The following is a 25,219-nucleotide window of genomic DNA, read 5'->3' as shown; positions in this document are numbered from 1 at the left end:
ACCTGTCTTTGCAGGTCTGGTAGATTATGTCTCCAATTGTGTTAAGCTTAGCCTCAGCCCCTCCACGCAGTGATCCCTCTAGGGTCTTGATCAGGTCGAAGTCCAACTTGCGCCATGCCACTGCTTCATTTGATTTCGGCCACTTCAGCTTGCTCCTTCTGGCTGGTTCTTTGGTCTCTTCATTTGGCTCTGTTCTGTCTGGCATGTTGGGAACTGGGCCTTCATGCTCACGTAGAGGCTCAGCCTCCACCAGGGGACCTTCCTCTGTGACTCTCATGCCTTTAGCAACGTTGGGTCCTTCGGCTCTGTGGTTTTTTCCCTGGCTTTTGGTCCTTCTTGTCTCACCTGCTGACGCAGTGCAAGGTTGCTGTTGGCCTTTCTGTCCACACTTCGCTTTCCCCTGATGGATCCGTAAGCCTCTAAACGTGGTCACTTTCTCCCATCCACATGCACACTTTCGGAGGATCTTCTCCTCATTTACTGGAGTTATGGCGTTCACGTTGTCAATGTTCATTGCCGTCGTCACCGTGTGGTCTGTCCTGTTGGGCCCATCTTTCATCCCACCTCTCGGAGGGCCCGCGGGTTGTTTACTTAAGAAAACATTGGTCATGACTTTTGCATCTTCTAATAACTTTTACCACATCAGGTTTTTCTAGGTCTGAAAACATTTTCTTCCCACAACTCAGAACGCTCCATTCATACCACTCATGCATCCAAATTTGCCTACTTATACTACGCCCTAAAAGTATGTACTCTTTTTGTGAAGAAAAAGTACATACTTTTGAGTGTGTAGCAAAAGAATAGGCAATCTTTGGGACATACTACTTACTCCTCTTTAACGGACAGCTCTGTCGCATGCATCCCGTCACCGTGAACTGCCTTCATTCGTTTTGTCACAGTTAAAATCCTCCATTCAATCTAATTTAATTTCATAGCCTTTGGGAGCCTTTCAGTGCGTTTATCTGCCAGGCGTGGGTCTTTCATGCGGAGACTCTCCTCATATGTTTGCAATTTGAATATAATGTTGCATTTAAGGGTTAATGGCTAAACATATCTTTATAAAAGTTCACAATGATGCAATATAATGTAGCCAAAATTTGATATATTTTTGTCAGGTTGGATAGTGATAATAAATCACTCAAAAACCCCTTTATCTAAACCTCTCTACAAAACCACCCTGATCTCCACACCCTGATCCCTGACCCCACCCCAAATCCTACCCATCTCCACCCCTTAGATCTGGATCTAACTCCGCCCCCTGGATCTCGTGTACTGATATGAGGTGCTACTGCATCGATCTGCACTTCGGATTGTGACCGGAAATAGTAGACCACCTGGGTATCTTTGGAACATACGATTTGGTACGTACTAATTCTATTTTCAATATTATTTAGGACGGATAGTATGCAAATTGGGACGCAGCAAAAGTCTGCTCAAATAACGCGCAGAAAAGCTGGGCAATGCTGGTAAAATGACACTACCCTCTTGTTCACTAAAACGCTCCCCGCTACCCTCTGCTCATATGCTCTGATAATAATAGCTTTGTAGGACTATACTTTATTTGGATAATTGGTCAAGAACAATATCTGTTAAATCTAATTCTGTTGCATAGAACTTAATAAAGAATAATTCATTGATATTTAAAATGAATATATTTTCTTTCAATTTTAGTATTACTTACAATAAAAGTGTGGTTATTTTATTTGCTTGTATTTTTTTCAGTATCATAAAAAATTGTTACATTTCATTAAAAAGTCTAATATTAACAATTATACAAATGAAATCTAATTTAAAATAAGAAATAAAAAAAGTTTTGGCAGAGGTAAAGCATAAAAGTAAAGCAGAATTTTCAGAAACCATTACTCCAGTGTCACGTGATCCTTCGGAAATTATTCTAATATGCAACTTTTCTGCTCAAGTAACATTTATTAGTATTATCATTGTTGAAAACAGTTGTACTGTTTAATATACGGATTAAAATAAGGATTCGTTGATGAATAGTAACTTCAATATTAAGTTATTGGCAGCTGAGAGACAATACCTAACTATATTAATGCAAGTGAATCAACTGAATTTAAATCATTTATATAGAAGAGCTCAAAAGAAAGATTCATTGGTTTAAAAGCTTTATATACACTGAAGCTTGTACGTATTTATATGCATAGTTACTTATTTAATTTAAATGCAACTTTTAACATTAATTGTCCATTAATATAACTGTTATAAATATTATACATAATTATAACTTTTAATAACTCATAACTTTTATCACTACTGCTTTAATTTGGAGCGAGACATACGGGGGGGGGGGGGGGTGCCAGTGTATTGCATCAGATATATGTCACTTTGCTCACAGCTGATTGGTCCAGTTTGGGTTTGCAATCTCTAAACCAGAATAAAACCTGCTTTGGAGCAGGTTATCCATGTAGCGCAAGTTACCATGGTGATAAACACCACTAAAAAGTTAAAACCAACCAATCCACCTTCTTGAGCTTGAAAAAACAGTTTGCTCAAACTTATCTCACACTTACCCATGTAGCAACTGAAACCGGTTTCATGGAACAGGCCTATGTTCTGAATGATTTATTAGCAAATTGGTCTGAATCAAACCAATTTTTATAATGCTTATCTAGTAAATCACAAATGACTAAAAAAGTCATTTAAAAGAGTGGGAAAACTGATTTGAACCTTGTTAGTACAAAATATTGCAGTTTTGTGGTGGGCAAATTATCTCGATTTGCTTGCCACAAGCAGCTGTGCCAAAAACAGGGCAATGCAATCGTGAACCAGTGATTGCATAATAAAAAAAAAATCCAAATGGTTGTCAGGAAGGCAAGAGGGAGACAATTTTCAATTCAATATGCAGAGCCTCACAGCTGTTTGGGGAGAAATAGCAACATGTAATAAAACACAAAGACACAGTGGGTAGCTGGAAATGGAGCATGCTGCAGACATTAACCATGCTCTCCATGGTCTGTGACTCAGTGTGGACATTTTCAAGAACTTTTATTTCCACTCGGTGGATCTGAGAGCCCATAATGGAAGATTTAAGTGAATTACATTGGTGCCAGGCATGCCGACAGAAGTGTGTGTGTGCGTGTGGTCTTCTGGACAGCTGGACAGTAAATTCACAGCTTCAGATGGGCCTTTATTGTGGTTGATGGACGTGTGCTGGCCTCTCTCAGCATCTCCAATAAACTCTGCTGGATTAGGTTTGAGTGTGCTGTATACTGCCACCTCTCTCAAACCTGAGAGTTTTAGCCCAACTTAAAAGGTGAGCTGTGACAAAGTGCCTGTTCATAAATGTGCACCTAGGGTCAAGTATGACTGCTATCATTACTGCAAAAGTTTGTTTTTTTTTTTTTTTTAAACGCATTGCCTCAAATACATAATGGAAAATCTGGGTCTCGAGGGGGTGTAAGTTTATAAAATTTGTAAAATCATCACGTCACTGCAGCTGCCTTTAGAAGCTCCGGTTGCTATAGAAAGTCAGTATTCTGAGATACATGCTTGTAGGCGTCCGACCAAGACCATGAAGTCAAAACAGATAAAGAAACTGGCAATACTGTGTCTAAAAATGCATGATACAATATGCACCAAAGACAAGAAAATTTTTTTTACAATATAGCTAATACACCTTTTTCTTTTCATTTTCTGTAGGAAATGACAGGGCAAGAAAAAATCTAAAATGGTACTTTTTGTTAAGGCCCAGACTGGCCATTGATTCTGTAAATATTTCCTCTACGGAGTAAGACAACAAGATTGACACTGGTCACAAGCTAGAGCACCATCCTACTCAACAAGTATATTGGGAACCTAGTCTAAAACATATTCATTGTACAGATACACTGCTCAAGCTACTGTAATTCTGCAATGAATGTGTTCATTTTGAGCTGTTACTTTAAAGAGGTCACATCTCTAGATGGAATAGAAGATAACACTACTTATAAATAATAAACACTAAAGAATAAATAGCACTCTTTGTTAAGAATGAAAAGGTTTTGCATCATGAAATAACACTAAAATATCATCATTCAGTGTGAAATGAGTCACCATACCTCATTGAAAAGCACTTGACTGCTCTGACCTGTCGTGCCACTGAGAGAGTGTGATCTGCTCTTCCATGTGCGGCCGAAGAAGTGCTGGTGACCCGAGTCAAACAGGGTCACACGCAGCTGGTACTGGAGTGATTGTGGCAACTCTGACTGTTGTCATACCAACCACAAGAAGAAAAGGAGAAAAAAGGAGAAAATATCAATCTCTGTAATCAAGAACATACTATATAGTGATTCTTTGATATTTATTTTTTTCTTCAGGTGAATTGAAACTTTTTTTATTGAAGGTAACATGCCATTTCAAGCTGTTTCCTGATGTAGAACATGCTATAATTAATCTAAAATTAAACATTATAGTGTGTGTATATAAATACATATATGGACATTGCACTAGTGATACAAAACACACAGGTCTGTTAAGAGCAATACTTTTAATAAGGTAGTCTAACATTTTGCTGACAAAATAAAATCACAGCTGAGGTCTTCTGCATTTTTGTCTTTTCTTCCAGAACAACTGAATAATGACATTCATGACGTTCACTCATGGGCGATTTTACAGCGTTTGAGTCTTAACAAACTCCTATATTTTAGGGTATTATAATTTAGAGAAATTATAAATAGAAACATGATCTAACAATATCTTAACGTTTACATTATATGTATTTGAATGAAAGCCCCACCTGTCTTATGTGAAGTCCATCGATCTGTTTGAGGTGCAGCTGTAGACCTTGAGAAGATCCTGGAGCTTGTCTGGCGGTTTGACTGTGAGGTGGGATCACTCGGTTTCTCTCGAAAGCGTTTTTCCAGTCAGACATGCGAAGTTTCTTCACTAAAGTTTCTAAAAAATCTAAGTTAACGTTACCAGGTAATGTTTATTTAGACAAGAGGCTGTCGGTCAGTGAACAAACATCCCTGAAAACGTCTAGCTAAATCTTCACGGGTTGTTTTATATATAATCCCCGCAGTTCAAGAGAAGCACTTGTCAAACCTAATTCAAATCAAATGCGGACTATGATCGAAATTCGACGCTCAACAATGACACAGAGACACTTTTTGTAGCAGTTTGACTCAATCTCTTTCTTGATTTCTCCAGCTAAAGCTTCAAATGCTTTGGCTAATTTTACAGAATAACTAGTTCTGACATTGTTTTACACATGCTCTACACACTGTTATTTTCATAATCATAATACATCATAAAAATACAGTGCTTAGCTAATTGTCAGGAAGGGTTTCTCTGAAGTGGTTGCCATAGCGTCTGTCAGCCGTTGCCAGGGTGAATTAAAGAGCGGTTTGGCGCATCTATGCACGAGAGAAGTGCGAGGATTGCCGCATATTGCCCCCGTGTGGCTCGGTGGTGAATCAAAGCTCTGACTCGCACTTCTGTCTATGCTTATTTCACTTCAAGATGACTTTGGAAAGGACTACTTTTCTTTTACTGTCTATGCTACTTGCACAACTACTTCCGCGTTCTACTTATTACATATCGGGAGTTTCCGGTTAGAGTGTTCATCGCACATCCATGAGAATGCAGATTATCACTACATTTTATAAATGCCAATGGGCTTTATGGCCAGCTGCACTACTTCCTGAACTTCAGCCTGCTCCTTGTTTCCTGTCTGCCATTATTGGTCAAATTGATTAATTCAGGTGTGCTTGACCTCAGTAGTCATCATGGCAACAATAATCAGACACACCTGAATTAATCAATTTGGCCAATAATGGCAGACAGGAAACAAGGAGCTGGCTGAAGTTCAGGAAGTAGTGCTGCTGGGCATAAAGCCAATTGATTAAAACAATACTGACCTCTGTATTAATTATCTTGAGCCAAACAACTGTTCCATTCTGAAAAATAGGCTAATAGGCTAAATATGTAATAACTGAAAATTATCAAATAAACTAGGTCTAACAGGAGCTAAATTAGACCATTTTGCAAGATGTAAACAACACGGGTCCAGAAGCACTTCCTGTTTCAGTTTTTTAACACGACATAAAAGCTGGGATAAAATACAACAGAACATGTAAAACTGAATCAAAAAGTTAAACAACATCTTTAAGATGTTTTCTTTACATGTGAAATAAAGAAAACAGTTACAAACTGAAACAAAAATTCAATTGCAAAATCAGGTAGCCTATTTATTATTGTTGAACCTTGTTTAACCTCATTTTCATCCATTATTGGAACAACGTTTTTGATGATATTAAGAGGATGTAGCCCTTTTAAATTTCTTTCATAATGCTATTATTGATTTTTGTGCCTGGCTAATTCCATGACAATAACATGAGATACAAATACATAAAAAAAATGCAATAAAATATCTACAGAATATATAGTTAAATATTTACAAAATATTTTTCAATTTACACTGCTAGTTGTAGGCTAGTCCTTGTGCTTCAGGATTCACATTTGACTGTCTAGTCTGTAAATTATGATGTGGAAAAGACATTATCTTATTTTACTCATAAATTATTTTTTACCCATGGCTCCAAAATGCAAATTCTAATGGTTTCGTAATGCAAAATGAACCGCTCTATAATTGTGTTTTCAGAATTAAATTATGGAAAAATAAAATAATAATTAAAAACTAATCTTTTTAAAACATTTCTGTTGTTTAAACGTGCCATTTTTGGATCCACAAGGTGGCAGCGCGCGTCATGTCGTTGTTTTGATCGCCCATGCAGACATACGGCGAAAAAGAAACTTTATCACTGCGGAAGACAAAACATGCACAAAATAACAAAACCCAAGCTGGTTAAAGTCAGAAGTGCCAACCAGTCAAAAAAATACGGAATTGCGGCGGTTAACCTTAAGGAGCTGATTAAAAAAGGATGTCATTTACTAAAGGTATAGTAAAATGGGTTTTAATGTGGTTTATTAAGGAGAGAGTGTCACTGTACAATGCGTTTGAATACAACAGTCAAGCATCATATTTTATGCACAGGTATCCAGCTCCGGAATACAGGTTTGCTTGTACGAGGATGGAACTGTAGTTACCGAAGAATATTTTCAAAATCTTCCCAATAACACTGAACTTGTTCTCCTGCCTGAGGGACAGAACTGGAATGGCCGTGAGTTTATTACATTGACTTACAGTTGTAATGTAAATGGAAAACATTGCTTGAAATTAATAATGCAATAAAACAGGCCACGAATCATATTGCTTTGGCTTGTCATTTTCTACAGTTGTTCATGAAATAAATCAAGTACTGGGATTTAACAGACACACAGACCTTCTGATCAGTGCAGCAAAAGACCTTATGTCAGATGAACAGTCTCCCAAACGGCGCAGAATTCTGGGAGACCTCCTGAGGAACCTGAGGGACAACTCCGAGTTGGAGAGCAGAGAAGATGATAAGGAGTGGTTTGAAGGTAAATGAGGGAAAAGAATAAGTAGACATTTGCTCTTTTACTGCAACTGACTCTTCTGATGTGCTATTCACAGACACAGAACGCATTTAATTTCTTGCAAAAATGTTTTCATTTTGTTGTTTTAATCATGAATGTTTTAACGGCTTTGAGGTACTCCATTTGACCTGAATTTAACCTGGCCTTTTTGTATATTGTATCTTGATTCTGTGTTCTTTTAGTTTTAATATGGTTTAGTACTTCCTTTACTGTCAAACAACAACTATAATAATAAAACAATATTTCAGACTCTCACACAGTAATTTCACACAGATGATACACTAAACAAACTTGTCTATTATAACTATACCAAAATAATACATGAAACAGACAATTGGACTAATATACTAGAAGCATCTGAATAACTGTTGTTTTCTGAAATTTGATCATTTTTACTAACCTTTAGTGATAAATGAGAGTGAGAGAGACAAAACTGTTTTATTCCAGTGGTCATCTCTGTGTTGTTTGAGGATGCGCCACAGTTGTCATGGCAACACTCAACTCCCAATTGTCACTCAGAATTCAAAAAATGCCACTGGACTGTCCAGTGCAAACTCATATAATTAAAGTAATTTAAATAAAACATATATATATATATATATATATATATATATATATATATATATATATATGCAAATATTGTAAATACATTGAAATAGACATATATAAATACAAAATAAAAGATATACAAATACAAAATTTATGAGACTCAAATGTTCTGGGTGGTAACACTTGCATATAAATGATGAGCCTATATTATTGAATATAACTCGCAAAGAACATGTCCAGGTTACACAGAATTGTATCTAATGTATAAAAATGTGTTGTATTTGTGAGCATTGGCTCATTTTTCTCATGTCTATATATCAGGTATTGATGCCCGGTTTAAAACCAAGTCTGCTTACATGAAGTATAACTGCGAGAACAGAGTCCGGGGATATTTGAAAGAGGTGTGACAAAATGCATTCAGTTCTGCTTTAAATGTTTTTGAAATGTTGAAGATATTATATGTAGTGGAGTTTATCATTTATTTTGTGCAGTAAAAAAGACCTGCTATCACTCTGAATGAGATATATTCTATTCACTGCCCATAGGTTGATGGATATACGCAGACTATTCCAAATGCCAAGACAAAAAGTGAGTATAAAAAGGTGGTGGAGATCTTGGCAGAGAAACTGAAGGCTGCACGATACAACGGCACCTATTTTGACAGATCGGAGAAGGATGTCCTCAGGCTCTGCACTGAAGAAGGCTGGTTCTCCTGCCAGGTGTTGTAGTTTAGTCATTTCTAATGAGTCTCATTCAGTTCAGTCCATCGAAGGAAAATAATGAAACCTAATAATATAAAAGAGCTTTCATTAAAATGTAAAAATTCCTGCGTTTCTTGCAGTGGGGCAGTAGTTTCTATTTGTATAAGACTAGAAAAGATTTTTACTCTTACAGGGTGCCTTTGATGAGAACAACTGCACATCTCTCCACTCAATAAACCCGTATGGGAACCGCGAGAGCAGAATCCTCTTCAGCACCTGGAATCTGGACCACGTGTGAGTAGTGCATCTTAAATGTAAATGTTTAGAACAAACAATCACACTGCCGGCCAAAAGTTTGGAATGATTGTCATTTAATGTTTTTGAAAGAAGGCTCTTATGCTCAACAATGATGCATTTATTTAATAATAAAAAAATACTGTGAAAAACAGTAATATTGTGAAATATTATTAGTTTAATATAACTTTAAAATATCTATTGTTATACAAATTTAAAATGTTATTTATTAATTTGGTGGTAAAGCTGAATTTTCAGCAGCCATTACTCCGGTCTTCGGTGTCACATGATCCTTCCGATTGACTGCTGGTAAATTTCAGGATTTTTTAATGAATGGAAAGTAAAAATAACTTTTATTTGAAATTAAAACCCATTTGCAACATTACAAAGTCACTTTTGATCAATTGAATGCGTTTTTGCTGAAAAGTATTATTATTATTTTCAATGTTACTTACACCAACTTTTAAATGGTTGTATATATCACAGTAAATATTTCACAATATTACTATTTTACTGTATTTTTTTTTTTTTTTTTTTTTAAATAAATGCAGTCTTGGTGAACATAAGAGATTTGAATCTCAATGTTCTCTACTGATTTTAATTTCAGTATTTAGGTCCTCTGATAATGGTAACTTGAGAATGAATTATCCTGAAATCCAGTTAAATGAGAAAAGCTGATGTATGTTTCAGGATAGAAAAGAAGAGGACTGTGATCCCTGCACTCGCTGAGGCACTGAAGAATGGTAAGAGCGGAGATATAAACGTGGATTATTTCTACAAACTGTTCTTCACAAGAGAGAATCTCAAGCTGGTTCACATTGTCTGCCATAAGAAAGGGGCCCATGAGCTCAGCTGTGACTCCCGAAAAATCTACAAGCGGGTCAGGAAGACTTTGAAATGAAAGGACATCCATAATCTACTTATGAAAAATGCAGCACATAATGTGAGCTCCTCTGTGAGCATTTCTAATTTTAACAACTTTTAGTTCCAAACAAATATTTGTACCAAAGCAACAACTATGTTTAAATGTAAAGAATGAACTTCCTCAGGGTTTTATAAAAGTGAATGATTTTTTATTTTTACATTTGCATTTTTACTCGTTTATTTAAATTAAGTCTTTGGTTCATATTTCTTTCCTTTTCCTGTTTTCTGCCAGAAGCCAGTGATTTATTAAAATCTTGTATCATCAGATATTGGAAACATGTGTGGGAACAGGATGTCTTGTACAGCAAATGCTTTACAATGGTCTTATTTATTGTACAGAATACATAAGCCTTACCTGAAAAAAAAATATTCTTAACATTTTAATAAACTAAACAAGGTTAAATATGAAGAAATAAATATAGTAATACGATTGCACACGCATATCAAAAAAGTCATTTTTCCGAAGTCATTCATGAGGTTTATTTTCTCTGGACGGAGTATTGTACTTTTGTATGATAATACACTGAAGACTTGATAATGGCATGTACATACAAGGCATTTGGTAACAAAATTAGCACTTGATTTTTTTTTTACTTCAATAGAAAAATATAAACTTCAAAATCACAATTTTTACCTCAGACAATTTGTACATAGTAGCAAAGAAACTACATATTAAATTATTACATATTTGAGCTACTAGTGAAGTTAGTGCAAATCCAGTCAAAAAAAGATACAAATATCTTCATATACAGACAAATTCCTAGTGGAGCAACATGCGAAAAAGAGCTTGATTGGTTAAAAATTACAACTTATCATATCTTAAAATAAAACCCTCTTAATTTGAGATACTATTCAATAAAAAAAAAAACCTTTACATCATTGGCATATCAAAAAACATGCTTTAATTTAATTATACAGCACCATACCATAAGTATAAAGAGTTTTTTTTCTATTCATTCTCAACAGAGATGGTTTAAAAGTGCCAAATTCAGAATGTTTCAGAGTCTTAATAGCAAACTTGAGGCACTTGTCACTGATAACTTTATGTTTGTTAATTTTTTAAGCTTAGTAAGGACTAGTGGTAGAAAACCCAGTGTGCTGGTCAGCGCTGCCAGATTAACCTTATGGTACACTGTGTCAAGAGACTTTTCTATATATTGTAGCTTTCTTTCAGCACAAGCCCCAATCACATGATGGTTTTAGCCTTAAGTCTAGCACAAAACCCTCTTACTGTACATTCCATTAATGCAGCACAGCACACATGTAATGGTCTAAAGTTGCCATTGATAACGTACCTCATTAAAAAATTTTAAGAAAACATTACTGATAAATCAACACAGTGCATTTCAGTGTAGCTCAAACATTATAATTGAGAAGGATCTTGGAATAAAATAGCTTGCTTTAAAACAATCAAGTCCATTTTACCAGCATACTGTAAAACTCCTCCCAGGTCAGTCGAACTCCTGCAGGCTTCAGGTCAAAACTGTGGCAGACAGTTTGATACGGTTTCAGAGGGGTCGTGTGCTCATAGACGCTCATCTTCACTGTCCTCTTTGGCATAGTAATGCATGCTCCTGTACTCTCTCCGACTCATTCTCTTGCTTCCTGGGGTTCTGCGTGGGTAATCCTGAAACAAATCAGGTCAGAATGTTTTAAAACAAAGCCATATTAAGACATTAAAATTGTATTAATGACAGCTGGCTATTGAATGCATGTATTATGAAATCAACCCGACACCTGAGGCGTTTTGACACCCAATTGAGAATTCACCGACCTTCATTCCAATAATCCTACATGCTGTTGTATTAACCTTAATATTTCAGGATTACTGTGCGCAAAAATGCCATCTGGCTGCATGTTATTTATCTGGAAAGCTTAACGTAGACCAGAGTTATGTTACTGGGGCAAAGGGAAATTAAAGTTCACATCCTGCATGGCCCCTCCTCAAATTTAAAACATTTAATTCCAATCTATTTTATTATTAATAATATAAAATTTTACTATCTGGCAATTGTTGGGGAGAGGGGAGTAATAATTTATGCAATTTAGACAACTTTATACTGTTTTTTTCTCCTTTAATATTCAAATGTATTGTATTTTGACCATGACTTATATCAGACTGAGTCTGAGTCTGATACATTAATTAGAAATGTGAACACACTTTGTTATATTATATCTACCGTTTTGTTGTGCTACACATTTCCTTTAGCTTCTACACAGACGTCAACCTCTGGTCACGTGACAATTTTCAACAGCCACGTAAGATTGTCAACATTAAATCATTACGTTTTTTTACTTGACTTTATATTTGTAAAACATTAACTCTTTTAGACCTATCAAACGTAAATGCTGGCCAAGGATGTTTGAGGCGAATTAAGTTTAAATCCAGCGCTATTCCTCTGTATCTCTGTTGATTCCCATCCCAATCATAATAAAACGTTCTCAAACGGTTTAACGTTAACTTACCTGGACAACATCCAGGTTCCCAAAGAACTGCTCCACTGGGAAAATGTGATTGCTGTCCTCGTCAAAAAAAATGCTCGGGTCCTCTCGCGTCTGGGGACTGTGAACGATCTGTTCCATCTTCACCTCTGCAGAGCCGCTTGTCAGACCCGTACACTTGACGGCAGAGTTCTCTTTACCGCGCCGTTCAACCGGAGTCTTTTTCCCGGGCTGAATCTTGACGGTTTGATCAGTGCTCGCGCTGGAGCTCTCCTCGACTTCACCGTGAAACGGTCTCTTTGGGAGACGTTTGGCCTCGCCGCCGTCGCCAGCCATCTGCCGCGCTGCGCTCGCGATAAGAGACGCTGATCTCTGCAGCAAACCGCGCAGAACTCTCCTACTCACCGCCCTCTGCGAATAAAAGACCGATAGTAAACGTATTTTAAATGAATACAGTATTAGCCCGGTTTTAGACGTGGTTGAGACATCGTGAGTCGCGAGAAAGCTTGTTAAATAATATAGCGCTTTACTGTAGCCGACAGACGGAAACTGTGGGGAGGAGGAGATGGTTGGGTAGATAGACACTGACACTGACCTTGACTGAACTTTTCACACCGGGCGGGTTTAAAGAGACAGCACCGCACACTCGCGGTCTGTGGCTCCCAACGACAGTCTGGAACAAGACAATATCAAGGACTTCAATAATGCATCTGCCTCGCCGTCACCAACGAAATAACTAGCGTTTCGTTTAAACGAACATTTGAGTGAACACATCCTTTTCGTTCACTTTCATGCACAGATATAGTCCTACTTTTTGTTCAATGATGTATTTTCTTCTCTTCAGTCTTTAAAGACCAACATCACAACGAATAAGCGCCTCAATAAACAAGACACCATTCATGAACGAATTGAATAAACGAATCATCTTGGTCGTGACCAAACTGAATGAACTGGGACAAAACTTGTGAATCAGTCCATATCGTATTAGGTAGAGAAAGGCAAAAGGGTTGGAAAGTAATGGACATGCCTAAAAAAAAGACCATGCAGTTTGTATGACTCATTACACAAAAAGAACAACACCCTCTGGTCGACGACTACATGCAACGATGGGTCACTGAATTAACCCGTAAATGGATCTTTCTACTGAACTGATTCAAAAGATTCGACTCATTGGTGAGTCAAAAACTACTAGGGGCAATGGCTCACAGATAAACTTGCTTTTAAAAAGCCACCCATTAAAAACAATTTGATTATCATAAAATTCAAAGCGCGTGCACCACCTTAGTCTGCACGCCAAACGTTTTAATACTTTTACTAAAAAGTTATTTTAGTAAATTACTTTTCACACTAAAAGCTGACAACTGCACAAGTCGAAACTGCATAAACTCAGGATTGTACACGTTCTTACTACAGGGGGGGAAAAAAACAGTTTAAAAGCAAAAGTTCTGAATTACGTTATCTTACCTGCTTTGCCCTCATTGAAAGTTTGCGTCCAAAACTGATGTGGACTGGAGTCCTGCGAGTGTTTATCTCCGGTGACGGCTGAAGCCCCGCCCACATCCAATAATCTACGCTACACAGAATCACGAGATGGGTGTTGAACATTTTATTTCAGGCTTTTCTGAGGCTGCGGCTAATATCCATCAATTAGTAGCTGCGTAGTCTGTTTGTATAGAATACTGAAATTTAGTTTGCCCTTATAGGTCGAGTGAAAGCGATCAATAGGCCTAGGCTAGGCTACATGGGATCATGGCAATTGCCAAGTTAAATCATCGTAGAAATATGTCGAATGAGTCATACACTTTATTGTGATTGTGACTTAATATGACGTGAATATATGATATTAGGACCAGCCTCTACTGATGACAATATTATTTGACACTGTACTGTAGGTATTAAGCTTTAGTCAAAGGTTCCTCAAAGATTGTCATTCTGAAAATTGTTTAATATCCCTGCTGCCTGACATCATCATAGTGGACATCACAAGCTTAAACAATTAGGCCTAATAATCTCACATGGAGATTTCATTGGCAAATGAGAATGTTAAGCATTATATATATGGTAAAATATATGGTTAAGCATTATATAGTGGTAAAATTTTGTAGGTATGTATGCCTATCCTAATATCAACCCCTGCCCTGAGTTTTAACAACAATAAAGACTGCATGCCGTGTGTATTTGTTTTATATTAAAGGACAAGTTTGGTATTTTACACTTATATCCCTGTTTCAAGATCGTTTCTGATGAAATAGAACGGTTAAGATTAAAATTTGGACACATGCTGCTGTCCCGAGAAATTTAGGTTTCTGTGGTTGCACCCTGAACCCTGCTGAAAAGTTCATTCATCCATCATAAAAGTAATCCAGGGGATTAATAAAGGCCTTCTGAAGCAAATAAATGGGTTTTTGTTTTCTATATCTAAAACTTTAAAAACTAAAATAACTAGCTTCCCACAAATGCAAGTTGACTTATACGAGTAACCCTTGATGCAATGGAGGATAGCTTTGATGCCTCTAGGGTTAGAAAACAAACTTAAAATCCTCTGACATTTCTCTTAAAAATTCTCGTTTTAGACTTCTAATTCGTGACTGGTGTTTTGTTTTGCTCTATCCTCTGAGTCAAATGCGTCAAGTCAGGGGTTGCTCTTTCGTTTAAATTGATGCGTACGGCCATCTGTCAGAAATAGTTTATACAGTTTTACATTTAGATTTTTCTTACACAAACGCACCACTTTAGAAGGCCTTAACCATTAGAGCCATGGTCCGTGTAAAGTACTTTTATGATGGATGGATGAACTTTTTTGGAATTCAAAATCTCGTCCTCCATAAAGTTTGGAAGAGCCAGGCATTTTTTAATATATCTCTGATTGTATTCCTCTGAAAGAAGAAAGTAATATACACCTTTAATGGCTTGAGGGTGAGTAAATCATGGGGCAATCATTTTATTTATTTATTTATTTATTTATTTATTTATTTTTTGAACTATCCCTTTAAGCTGAATGGGGCTTATTAAGGCAGTAGCAAGCATTTGAGGACACAGATTAAATACTAAATTGTATCACTTTTAACAGAAGAAAAACATTCCAAAAATACCTTGGCTCTATCGCTTTGAACCACACGGGGGAGCTAAATACTAAAATAATTTCAGTAAGTTTAGTGATAAACTGCGATAACTTCCAATGTGCTTGTGGGGTGGATGTGAAAACGGGGTTAAACACATTTAAAAAACAAGTTACTTCAACTCCAATATTTACATAAACTGAATAGCCTACGTAAATAGTCCTCGCTCCAATTCTTCGTCTGCACACTCATATTCTACGCTTGCACAGCTGTCGTGTGTAACCAGAGAGCCTGTAGCAGGTAGGTGTCGTGACTCGTGAAGGTGGAGGAGAGGAGGGCAGACGGACGATTGTTTTACAGGATGACTGCCTCCCATTTTCAGCAGTTTAACGATGGAACTTGAAAAGAGAAGGACCTGTTACGGCAATATATGAAGGGGACAACAGACAAAAACAGTCTGACAGGAGAGAAGTGGAGCGGACAGCCTTTCCAGCTTAATCAAAATGCCTTAATATGGACTATTCGCTGATTTTTTAAAATACTTTTATAACACTGTTTTAACCCAAATTCACGGAAATTGATTACCGGTGACATGACTATCTTATCATGACAAAACCGCTGGTCAACCGAACAGACTGTTCTCCGAGGAGCGCGTGCGTAATGGAATTCTTTTGTAGAAAGAAAAGGAATTTTAGAGCTGCGGTGAGCCTTACTTTGATTTTTGCCACTTTACTGATGCTTCAGAAATTAATAACAGTCACGGACCCGAATATTAAAGGTGTCAACGTGAAAAACAAATGGTGTGGACCCGAATGTTCGTCATTCAAAAGAAAAAGCATAAAGGCAGTTGAAAATGCATCTCAATCTCGCTGGAATGACTTGGAGCAGGTGGAAAAATCCATGCCAAAACAATGGGACGTGGATAGAATCATATGTAGTGAAAATTCCACGATAAAGACTCAAGCCTGGTTTCGTCGTTTGAACCCAAGGTTCCGCGAATTTGTCCTACACAGGCATTGCAGATACTTCCCAATGTTGCTGAATCACCCCGAGAAGTGTAGCGGTGACGTGGATGTTCTTGTCGTGGTCAAATCGGTTATTGAAGAACATGACCGACGAGAGGCCGTACGACAGACCTGGGGAAAGGAGGCAGAAATCCAGGGCTTGAAAATAAAAACGCTGTTTCTTTTAGGAACTCCTGCCAGTGGCAAAGACGCACGGAATTTACAAGCCCTGGTCCATTATGAAGACCGAACTTACGGTGACATCTTGCAGTGGGACTTCATGGACACCTTCTTCAATCTCACTTTAAAGGAAGTGAACTTTCTGAGGTGGTTCAACATCTACTGCCGTGGAGTTCCCTTCATCTTCAAAGGGGACGATGATGTGTTTGTCCACACCAAGAACCTCGTGGAACTAATTGGCTTTAGAGTGGAGGAGAACAGGGTGGAAAACCTCATTGTAGGGGACACTATTTTTGAAGCTAAACCGATCAGAAACCACCAGAGTAAATATTTCATTCCGAAAGAGTTGTATGATACGCGCTATCCACCTTATTTGGGTGGGGGAGGATTTCTAATGTCCTCTCAGGTGGCTCGCAGGCTCTTCGTGGTGTCTGAGAGCGTGGAGCTTTACCCCATTGATGATGTGTTTTTGGGCATGTGCCTTCAGAAGCTGCAGATCGTGCCCGAGCAGCATCTAGGCTTCAGGACATTCGGGATCATAAAGCGCAAAGTGACGCCGCTGAACCGGGAGCCGTGCTTCTTCCGCAAACTCATCGTGGTGCACAAACTCGCTCCGCAGGAGCTGATGCGCATGTGGAATCTTGTACAAAACGAGTACTTGATCTGCGCCAGACAATTCGTAATCGACTAGCTATTTACAAAGACATAAAGTAGATATTCTTTCAAATGACACGTGTTTGCTGATTTAACCTTTCTTTTTTTACGTTTTCTAAGCGACGATGACGACTACTTGTGTTATCAATTGTCAAATGTAATAAATCACAAGTTATTATCGTTTTCCAATTCACCATCTTGGGGAACAAATATTGTTCTAAAAAACGGGCTAGTTGTCACACTTGAATGTTTCTCAGGGTAGATTTATTTTTCCAAGTACATTTTTAAACACATACCATATAGCTACAAAATTTGTATGTCAATTGTGAAGTTCACCAGGAACCTTACAAAGAATGGAGTGTAGATTTTAAGCACCATATAGGCCTAAGTAAGATTAATTAAAGTGTTTTTATGTGTGAAGTCAAACCTTCAGCATTGTGCAAGGAACAAACTGAAATTTAAGTCGGCGTTCAGTTCACTCCTATAATTGTGCTTTTGCCAAAAATCTTAGGCTCCATTCAACATAATTTAATTTTTGGGTAAACAATTACCCCATGGCCATGACACCCAATCAACACCTAACTTTTACAAAGCTAAATATGTGGAGAATTTTTTTAGATTAAAAAAAAAAAGATTGTGAAAACTTTTTTCAAATACATTTATTAAAATGGCTTCAAATAAATAAAGCTACAAAGCAGATGTTAGCTTCCGTTAATATCAATGCACAAAGAGCTGAGGGGCGTATGTGTTGTGACAATTGAAATTACAATAAAGAATTTCTATATGGTAACAATATTACACTTAAAATTAGCTTCAAACTCTTGTTGCACATCTACGTGCAGACAGTCTGTACAGACAATATTAAAGCTATTAAGGGAAAGTGGCCAGACTAATGATATCCTTAAGAACTCACAATACACATTTGTTCATCATTTGCTGACTGGAACCAGTTTACTATGAGATAAAAACTGCTGTGCTTCTTAATTCTGGTACTATGACTAAAATAAATCTAAATTAAAGCAAACACAAACAAATATCCTATGACATTCTACCATTATAATCTACATTATCTATATATAGTACAACTGTCAGACTTATGATTGCAAAATCAATACTATTTGGGTATCAATCCTCTATCTGTGCAACAAACAGTTATCACTTTTAGAAAACTTTCTCAACTCCGAAAAAAATGCTTAGTTTGACTTGTTTAAATCAATAAATAGTTCATATTTAAATATTAGACATCTCAGTAATCCCCCTATACATGAGTGAATCATGTCTGTAGGAGTTGATGAATGTCAGTTATATAATGCATGTCTCAGAAGTGAAGGTAGGAGACACTGCATTATGTCAGACATGACCATCAGAAAACATTGTTAAAAAGAACTTTTGGGGTTGTACATTTTAAAAATTCTATCATCCCTGAAGTCCCTTGATTATGGGTAAACTCAAACGGCACACTTGTGTTCAGTCTTCACTTTTATAAGTGATTTTATGGCTTATTTTCAGGCACAGAATCAGCCTATTCCACTCGGACAGTCCTCCATTTTGTTCCATACCTTCGGTCTCGAGGATTTTATAAGCATGAAAGGACCGAATAATTCACTTTTTAACACGATGTAATAGTTCGATGCAGATCATACCCTGGGACTTACAACAAAAACAATTTGCACAACAATAAACGAGGCCAAGAACGAGGCCTAATACTGAAGCAAATGACATCACTCTTGGCTCTTTAGTCTCATGCATTGGCACAATCTATGCTCCATGTCATGATTCTCTGAAAAGCATCAAAGCAGATATGAGAATTGAATTAGCCTCTGCCTTTTCAAGAAAAACATTTTTGTTTGATTTCAAGGCCAGTGCTGCAGAGAATGTAAGCGCATTATCCGAATCCAATACAATGAGAATCTGTCCTAAGTCCAAATCTCGTAGACAGAAACCAAATTTTGGCCGGGGTGCTGCTAGTAACGCTTAAAAAAATATTAAATATCAAGGTGCTATAATCACAAAATATTCACATAAAACACACACACACACACACACACACACACTAAACAAACAAGTATGAAAACAATATACAAGAATAAAATTCTCAAAAAGAACAGCAACCTGGAAAGGTAAACGGAGCAGAACACAAACTGCATACCAGCTCATTAACCGGTTTCTGCTCAATTTGTTCACAAGCCATCAACGCATATTTCAGATTTAGTACATTCAGTTGTGGGTAAATTGTACATGAGGTGTTACCGATATAACGTGTGCTCAGAAAAATGATGCTGATTGTTATTTGTGTCTTATAGGAATATCCTATAATAAGAGTGCAATAATGCATTATTTGAATCCTGATATGAAGTAGATTTGAGTGTAAGATTACATTAGATTCCATCCAGCAATACTACTAGAGTTAGAATGCAATCTTTGCGTCACGCCTGTTGTAGTCGGAGGGTAGAGGCCTTGCCTGGAGGGTTTCTGATGTGTCTGTTGTTTCTGGAAGCAGGAGCGGGGATGCGACTACCTCGGGCCAGCCCTCGAACCTTGGACTCAGAAATGACCATTGTTGTCCTAGCCACACCTGAGCTGACCGTCTTTCCTGAGGGCAAAGAGTAAGATAAATACAAACAACAGAGTACATTAGTTGTTGAGGAACATTATGGGATGCTGCATAGAGTTTAGCCAAAGAAACACCATATGTAATTTGACGAGAACAGTCCATTTCATTGTGGAGGCCACGTGGGGCAGTTTGGATCTATATGTGATTTATGAAGCGATGTGGGGCAGTAGGGGCTTGTATGGGACAGTGTGGTGTTGTTAAGGTCTCACTGAGGTTAAAAGAGATGAATGATCACCTTGTGAGTGTGAGAGAGTGCTCTGCTGTAACGCTCTCCTCCGCGAGTTCTGTTTACAACCCTCCGGTCCCATGAGGTGAGATTTCCAGGCCTGCACACACAAGACATGCACTGTTACATTGCTGTATGAGGAGAATGTGTGCATGTGTGTGAGAGAGAGAGAGACACTGTAAATCTCACTTTAATCATCATGGGTGCCTGTGTAAATAATCTGTACCGATGGTGTTGGTTTCAGACTTGATTTTATACCGGTGTTCTTATATTCCCAAACCTTAGATACACCCTCTCTCTCTCATACCCTTTCTCAATAATCAATGGTAAAGTCTAATGGTTTTTGTTTATAATTGGTTATAAAATTTTATAATTTTTTTTATAGAAGTTTTTTGCACTTTCTTAAAATATGGTATGGTATGAATAATTTTGTTTTTGTTAATTATATTTAACATAATAAGAGTGATAAAAATTCATGTTTTTTTTGTATTTAGTACTGTCCTGAAAAAGATATTTTACATAAAAGACATGTAGTTTACATGTAGTCCATAAATTTATTTTATAAAAATGACGCTTGATTCTTAAATCTTTGTTGTCACCCGGATGATCCATGACTGTTTTTTTGTTTTGTTTTGTTTTGTTTTGTGATGGTTGTTCTTTAGTCCCTTGTTTGTCATAAACACTTAAAAAGCCCAATGTTCTTCAGAAGAATCCTCCAGGTCTTGCAAATTTTTTAGTTTCCCAGCATCTTTTGCATTTTCATTCCTTTTGCGTATGATTTGGAAATATTTTTTTATCTTTTGTACACCGAGGACGACTGAGAGACTCAAACATAACTATTGCAAAAGGAGCAAACATTCACTGACGCTCAGAAGGAAACACTATTCTTTAAATGTTGTTCACATGTTCACATCTTCCTGTTCAAAAGTTTTATATAAAGCTTTATATATTGTGTTGTTCTGCTATTTCTGTCATTTCAGATTGAATGAAATTACTTGACCAAATAGGATGAAGTGTTTTTCTAGCCATTGTAAAAGAGTTAGTAATGCACAAAAGAGCTCTTATGAATCAAAGACAACTAATGTATTCCCAGCACCAGTGTTAACTACAACTATTAAAAATGGTTTTCATTAACTGAAATTAAATTGCAATACATTAAAAGTTTATGGTTCTTGGTTTTATTCATTCCCATGACTTTTCAGGCCTGAAAATGACTATTTACACATTTTAAAGTAAATACATATATGATGATTTGCATGATACTTTCAGATTTTGCAGACTGTAAGAACCCTGTTTAAAGGGATACTCCACCGTTTATTATTTTTTTTTTCAAATTAAAATGTTATTCCCTTAACTAAAACGAGTTGATACATACCTCTCTCGTCTCAGTGCGTGCGCTCAATCGCTCTGGCGCGCGAGACACTTTGATCGCACTTAACTTTGCCCAGTTCTTTCAATAGGGGCCAAGCAGAGAAGCGACCAAACACCTCCATGTTTTCCCGATTTAAATAGAGTTGCACTTTTCTAAGCGTGTAAAGTGGATAACTATAATGTATGGCGGAATACCACAGCAAGTGCTTGGGAGCACTTCAACTCGGTGTAGTATTATCATCACTTGTGAAAAGTCCTCTCCGTTTCCAGAGTGATGATATTACTGCGCCGAGTCCATAGAGTCGAGTCGAAGTGCTCCCAATCACTTGCTGTGGTATTTCGCCATATATTATAGTTATCCACTTTACATGCTTAGAAAAGCGCAACGTTTTATTTTGTGTCACCATTCTTGGTCGAGTTACTCTACTCGTGTAACTGTATTTAAATAGGGAAAACGTGGAGATGTTTGGTCGCTTCTCTGCTTGGCCCCTATTGAAAGAACTGAGATTAAGTGTCATTCGGTAAATTGACACTTTTAATGCAAAGATGATATTGTTTAAAATGTCTTTGTTATGACAACTTGACATTAACCAAGACAAAAATGTCTTGATTATGACAACTTGACATTTAACAAGAAATCATAACCTGTCACAAATATGTCATAACAGGTCTAATTATCAAACTTAAAGAAGTTATTTAGCTTTGCGTTAACATTACATTACCCTGTCATATGTGGTTGATTTTGACTTTGGCTGTCATGACACCATTATTAAAGTGAAACACATTGTACTAGTTATAAAGATGTCATTAAGGGTTATTACACTGTCAAATGCTTTAACAACAGTGTCATTAATATTTCCCCTTACCTCAAGTAAAGTCGAACACGTTGGACTAGTTATAAAGATGTCAAGTCGACATTTTTTTGTCTTTGTTAATGTCAAGTTGTCATAACAAAGACATTTTAAACAATGTCAACTTTGCATTAAAAGTGTCATAATTTACCGAATGACACTTAATGTCAACAGTCATAAACATTCATAAAGACTCCTTCATGTTCATGACAGGTATTATGTCATGTTTATGACAGTGTCATGTCAGTCTTATGCACACCCCTTCAAATAAAGTGTTACCATGTGATCTCACCTCCTCTCCCGAGGCGAAGTTTTCATGGCAGAGAGGACAGTGATTACAATTTTCTCCAGAAGCTGGTGCTGACAAAAAACAAAAGAATAAATACATTACCAGGAGCAAAAACTGTTCTTACTTTTCCCCCCAAACAGCACAAAAAAAAAAAAAAAAAAAAAATGCAGGCTGTCAAAACATACCTTTCACTTCAGTGGAAAGCATTTTTTCTTAAAAAATCCTTGACGTGCCATCTAAATATTTCTCTCGCTAAGCTGCCAAAAAGATCATATGACGGAAAAACGCATGTTTGTGTTTGACAAGAGAGGAGAACCATCTAGTATTTGATGTGGCAACTGACTCAATAAGGTGGACTGTTTATCACAATATGCAAGGAAAACAACAGATCGTTTTATATAAAAAAAAAAAAACACTCCAAAATACTGTTCTATGGCCAGTGAGAAATATTTACGGGCATTCAGTGGTGGAGGAAGTACTGAATCTCAGTACTTAAGTAAAAGTACAAATAACCAGATAAATATTTACTTTAGTAAAAATAGAAGTAACACAATGACAACCATACTTAAGTAAAAAGTACCTGATTTTAAATGTATTTTAAGTATTAAAAGTAAAAGTACTTGCATAACAATTGATTCTCTTAATGACTATTTTCTAATGATTAATAAAACATTTAATTCTAATTCATTCAAACTAATACTCCTATAATGATGTTCAATAATGATGGAAAAAAATTGTTGTCACCATTTCTGAAACAAGCTTGCAATTAGGCAATATAAACCATATACTAACTTATGTTAATAACTATGTTTGGCAGTAAACGCGATTAATTTATGGTATAATTATGAACCTCTTGGCTTGCCATAATCCTAACCAAACGTATATTACACACGGTGTGTTTCCTATGCACGTAAAAACAAATTTTCGTGTATAAATTGCACGATAAACACACTGCGTGCGAGACGCATTTAGTTGATGTATCTATGGCAACCAAATGTCACTGGTGAGACAAACGTGCAATGAACGGATGGTCAGATTATGTTTTGGCAGGGGAAAAACTGATCAGAAAATGTAATGAAAAAGTAACAGAAGTTGTAGAAATGTAGTGCAGTAGAAAGTAAAATAATTGCTGCAAAATGTAACGAAGTAAAAGTAAAAAGTATGCACTATTTATTCTACTTAAGTAAAGTAAAGATACGTGAAAAATGTAATTAAGTAAAGTAACAAAGTATTGTACTTCGTTACATTCCACCACTGCGGGCATTACATCAATTCACCAGCCCAATGTTAATTTTGGACCCTGGAGACACATTTGTAAAAGAACTGAGTGTGGTTTCTTGATGAGCATGAAGTAAAAACAATGTGCATCCGCACAAAGTACTCACGATTGCAAGCAGGGCTCTGAGCATGCTCAGTTAGCTTATCTCTGGGAAGGGCTTCGCAGCAGAGAGGACACTGGGTGAAATCTGCCCTCCGCTCACACTCTGTCAGCAAATGTTCTATCAGGCTCGCAATCTCCACTACCTAACAAACACACAAACATACTACATTAACACACTCTGAACAGTGAGAAGTAGTTCAACCAATAAGAAATGATTGTGTGAGTGTGTACCTGTCTGCACTGAAGGCAGCGCTGCAACATTGGGCAGTGTTTCCAGTAGTGCAGGTCAAGTCCGTCCTCAGTGAATGACGCATCTCTCTCCCCACAAAAAATACACAGACTACACACAAAACAGGACCAGCATCAACTCTGATCCAATCTTTCATTTCTCACTCGCCATGCTATTAAGACTATTTCCCAGCAGTATAAAGACAGACTGATTAAATGAGAGCCCATTAGCATTGCACATTATGCTATCATTTTCCAGATGTCTTGGTGAGATTATAATTGTATTTATAAGAACTATAAAGGACAAAGACTTGACATTTGCAAAGCACTACTAAACAGGAGACTCATAAATGGATGTTCCACTGACTCAGTTGAGAATTAGACTGCTCAGTTGAGAATCAACAAGTGACAAGAGGTGCTCACTTGTCTAAGTAGTTAGCTGCAGATGATTGGCTGTCTTTCGCATCAGCAGGGACAGACTGGTTTGACTTCTTAACAACTGCTGAAACATAGAGGAACATATTTAACCCTCACTTTCAGTTCAGGGCTGCATTTCTTAAAAGCAATTAAATAGATTTTATTAATTGATCTTTACTAAGACACATCACAAAGACAGTTAGTTACATCATGCACACACATCAGTTTACACACACCTGATTTGTCTGCCTTCTCAGTTTTTTTCTCAGGTAATTTGGAATTGTCCTTTCTTTTCTCCTAAAACACAGATTCACATCTTTAATGCACTTGTGGAGTTACCTTTTTGTTTATCAGATGGCCAAATGGGCTCATTGCACTTTTCAGCCAATGAGTCCAAGATGCACAAGCGAACCAGCTAAATATTTTCCAGATACGGAAATGTTAAAGGTGAAGTATGAATTACAAAAATAAAACATATTTTAAAACAACCTTCCAAATACGCCCATTGTGCCTCCCTCAACTCAAATATCACAAATACAGCTCTTAAAGGTGCTTGTGAAGGCATGTCTCAACAGGT

General features: G+C 37.0%; 5 protein-coding genes across 10 annotated transcripts in view; 2 read left to right on the top strand and 3 right to left on the bottom strand.

Moving 5' to 3' along the window:
* The window catches only part of nphp4 (nephronophthisis 4), a 226,587-nt gene extending 220,963 nt beyond the window's left edge, over nt 1–5,624 (bottom strand). The window contains exons 1-2 of the mRNA XM_039658098.2: nt 4,736–5,624; nt 4,059–4,205 (exon numbers count right to left, since the gene is read on the bottom strand). Of these exons, the coding sequence (XP_039514032.2) occupies nt 4,059–4,205; nt 4,736–4,870 (282 nt within the window). The 5' untranslated portion in view covers nt 4,871–5,624. The remainder of the gene's footprint in view (nt 1–4,058; nt 4,206–4,735) is intronic.
* A 1,098-nt stretch (nt 5,625–6,722) lies between these two features.
* dffb (DNA fragmentation factor subunit beta) lies at nt 6,723–10,130 on the top strand. Its single transcript, XM_039658068.2, has 7 exons — nt 6,723–6,897; nt 6,995–7,121; nt 7,237–7,422; nt 8,329–8,408; nt 8,553–8,726; nt 8,902–9,002; nt 9,693–10,130. The coding sequence occupies exons 1-7, from the start codon at nt 6,778–6,780 to the stop codon at nt 9,901–9,903; spliced, it is 999 nt and encodes a 332-aa protein (XP_039514002.2). The 5' UTR covers nt 6,723–6,777; the 3' UTR covers nt 9,904–10,130.
* A 250-nt stretch (nt 10,131–10,380) lies between these two features.
* On the bottom strand, nt 10,381–13,981 carry c14h1orf174 (chromosome 14 C1orf174 homolog). 2 transcript variants are annotated; one of them, XM_039658069.2, is made up of 4 exons: nt 13,833–13,981; nt 12,964–13,041; nt 12,393–12,779; nt 10,381–11,553 (listed from the first exon to the last, which is right to left on the bottom strand). In XM_039658069.2, exons 1-4 carry the CDS (start codon nt 13,971–13,973, stop codon nt 11,452–11,454), a joined length of 708 nt encoding a protein of 235 aa, XP_039514003.2. In that variant the 5' UTR covers nt 13,974–13,981; the 3' UTR covers nt 10,381–11,451. The 2 variants fall into 2 exon arrangements, with proteins under 2 accessions (XP_039514003.2, XP_088975779.1); XM_089119653.1 differs by lacking the exon at nt 12,964–13,041 and having other exon boundaries at nt 13,833–13,862.
* A 1,552-nt stretch (nt 13,982–15,533) lies between these two features.
* b3gnt7l (UDP-GlcNAc:betaGal beta-1,3-N-acetylglucosaminyltransferase 7, like) lies at nt 15,534–17,915 on the top strand. Its single transcript, XM_039657972.2, has one exon. It carries the CDS (start codon nt 16,034–16,036, stop codon nt 17,300–17,302), a length of 1,269 nt encoding a protein of 422 aa, XP_039513906.2. The 5' UTR covers nt 15,534–16,033; the 3' UTR covers nt 17,303–17,915.
* Nucleotides 17,513–25,219, bottom strand: part of cep104 (centrosomal protein 104) — a 58,331-nt gene continuing 50,624 nt past the window's right edge. For 3 of the 5 annotated variants that reach the window (XM_089119648.1, XM_089119651.1, XM_039657969.2), the window contains 7 exons: nt 24,879–24,939; nt 24,649–24,727; nt 24,229–24,337; nt 24,002–24,140; nt 22,620–22,687; nt 20,115–20,205; nt 17,513–19,858 (listed from right to left, as the gene is read on the bottom strand). In XM_089119648.1, the coding sequence (XP_088975774.1) occupies nt 19,692–19,858; nt 20,115–20,205; nt 22,620–22,687; nt 24,002–24,140; nt 24,229–24,337; nt 24,649–24,727; nt 24,879–24,939 (714 nt within the window). In that variant the 3' untranslated portion in view covers nt 17,513–19,691. The remainder of the gene's footprint in view (nt 19,859–20,114; nt 20,206–22,619; nt 22,688–24,001; nt 24,141–24,228; nt 24,338–24,648; nt 24,728–24,878; nt 24,940–25,219) is intronic. The other 2 variants (XM_089119650.1, XM_089119649.1) reach the window with 2 other exon arrangements.

The sequence above is a fragment of the Pimephales promelas genome, chromosome 14 (genome assembly GCF_988280905.1).
Source record: "Pimephales promelas chromosome 14, fPimPro1.hap1.1, whole genome shotgun sequence".
Classification (NCBI taxonomy): domain Eukaryota; kingdom Metazoa; phylum Chordata; class Actinopteri; order Cypriniformes; family Leuciscidae; genus Pimephales; species Pimephales promelas.
This window is presented reverse-complemented; position numbering and strand designations above follow the sequence as displayed.

What these genes read in the sequence shown, in the direction of transcription:
- b3gnt7l (XM_039657972.2), top strand. Translation starts at nt 16,034, where the DNA reads ATGACAAAACCGCTGGTCAACCGAACAGACTGTTCTCCGAGGAGCGCG.
- dffb (XM_039658068.2), top strand. Translation starts at nt 6,778, where the DNA reads ATGCACAAAATAACAAAACCCAAGCTGGTTAAAGTCAGAAGTGCCAAC. An exon ending in AAGGCTGGTTCTCCTGCCAG is followed by an intron (nt 8,727 to 8,901) that starts GTGTTGTAGTTT and finishes TTACTCTTACAG; the next exon opens with GGTGCCTTTGATGAGAACAA. An exon ending in ACCTGGAATCTGGACCACGT is followed by an intron (nt 9,003 to 9,692) that starts GTGAGTAGTGCA and finishes TGTATGTTTCAG; the next exon opens with GATAGAAAAGAAGAGGACTG.
- c14h1orf174 (XM_039658069.2), bottom strand. Translation starts at nt 13,973, where the DNA reads ATGTTCAACACCCATCTCGTGATTCTGTGTAGCGTAGATTATTGGATG. An exon ending in TTTCAATGAGGGCAAAGCAG is followed by an intron (nt 13,042 to 13,832) that starts GTAAGATAACGT and finishes GTCTTGTTCCAG; the next exon opens with ACTGTCGTTGGGAGCCACAG. An exon ending in GGAACCTGGATGTTGTCCAG is followed by an intron (nt 11,554 to 12,392) that starts GTAAGTTAACGT and finishes GATTTGTTTCAG; the next exon opens with GATTACCCACGCAGAACCCC.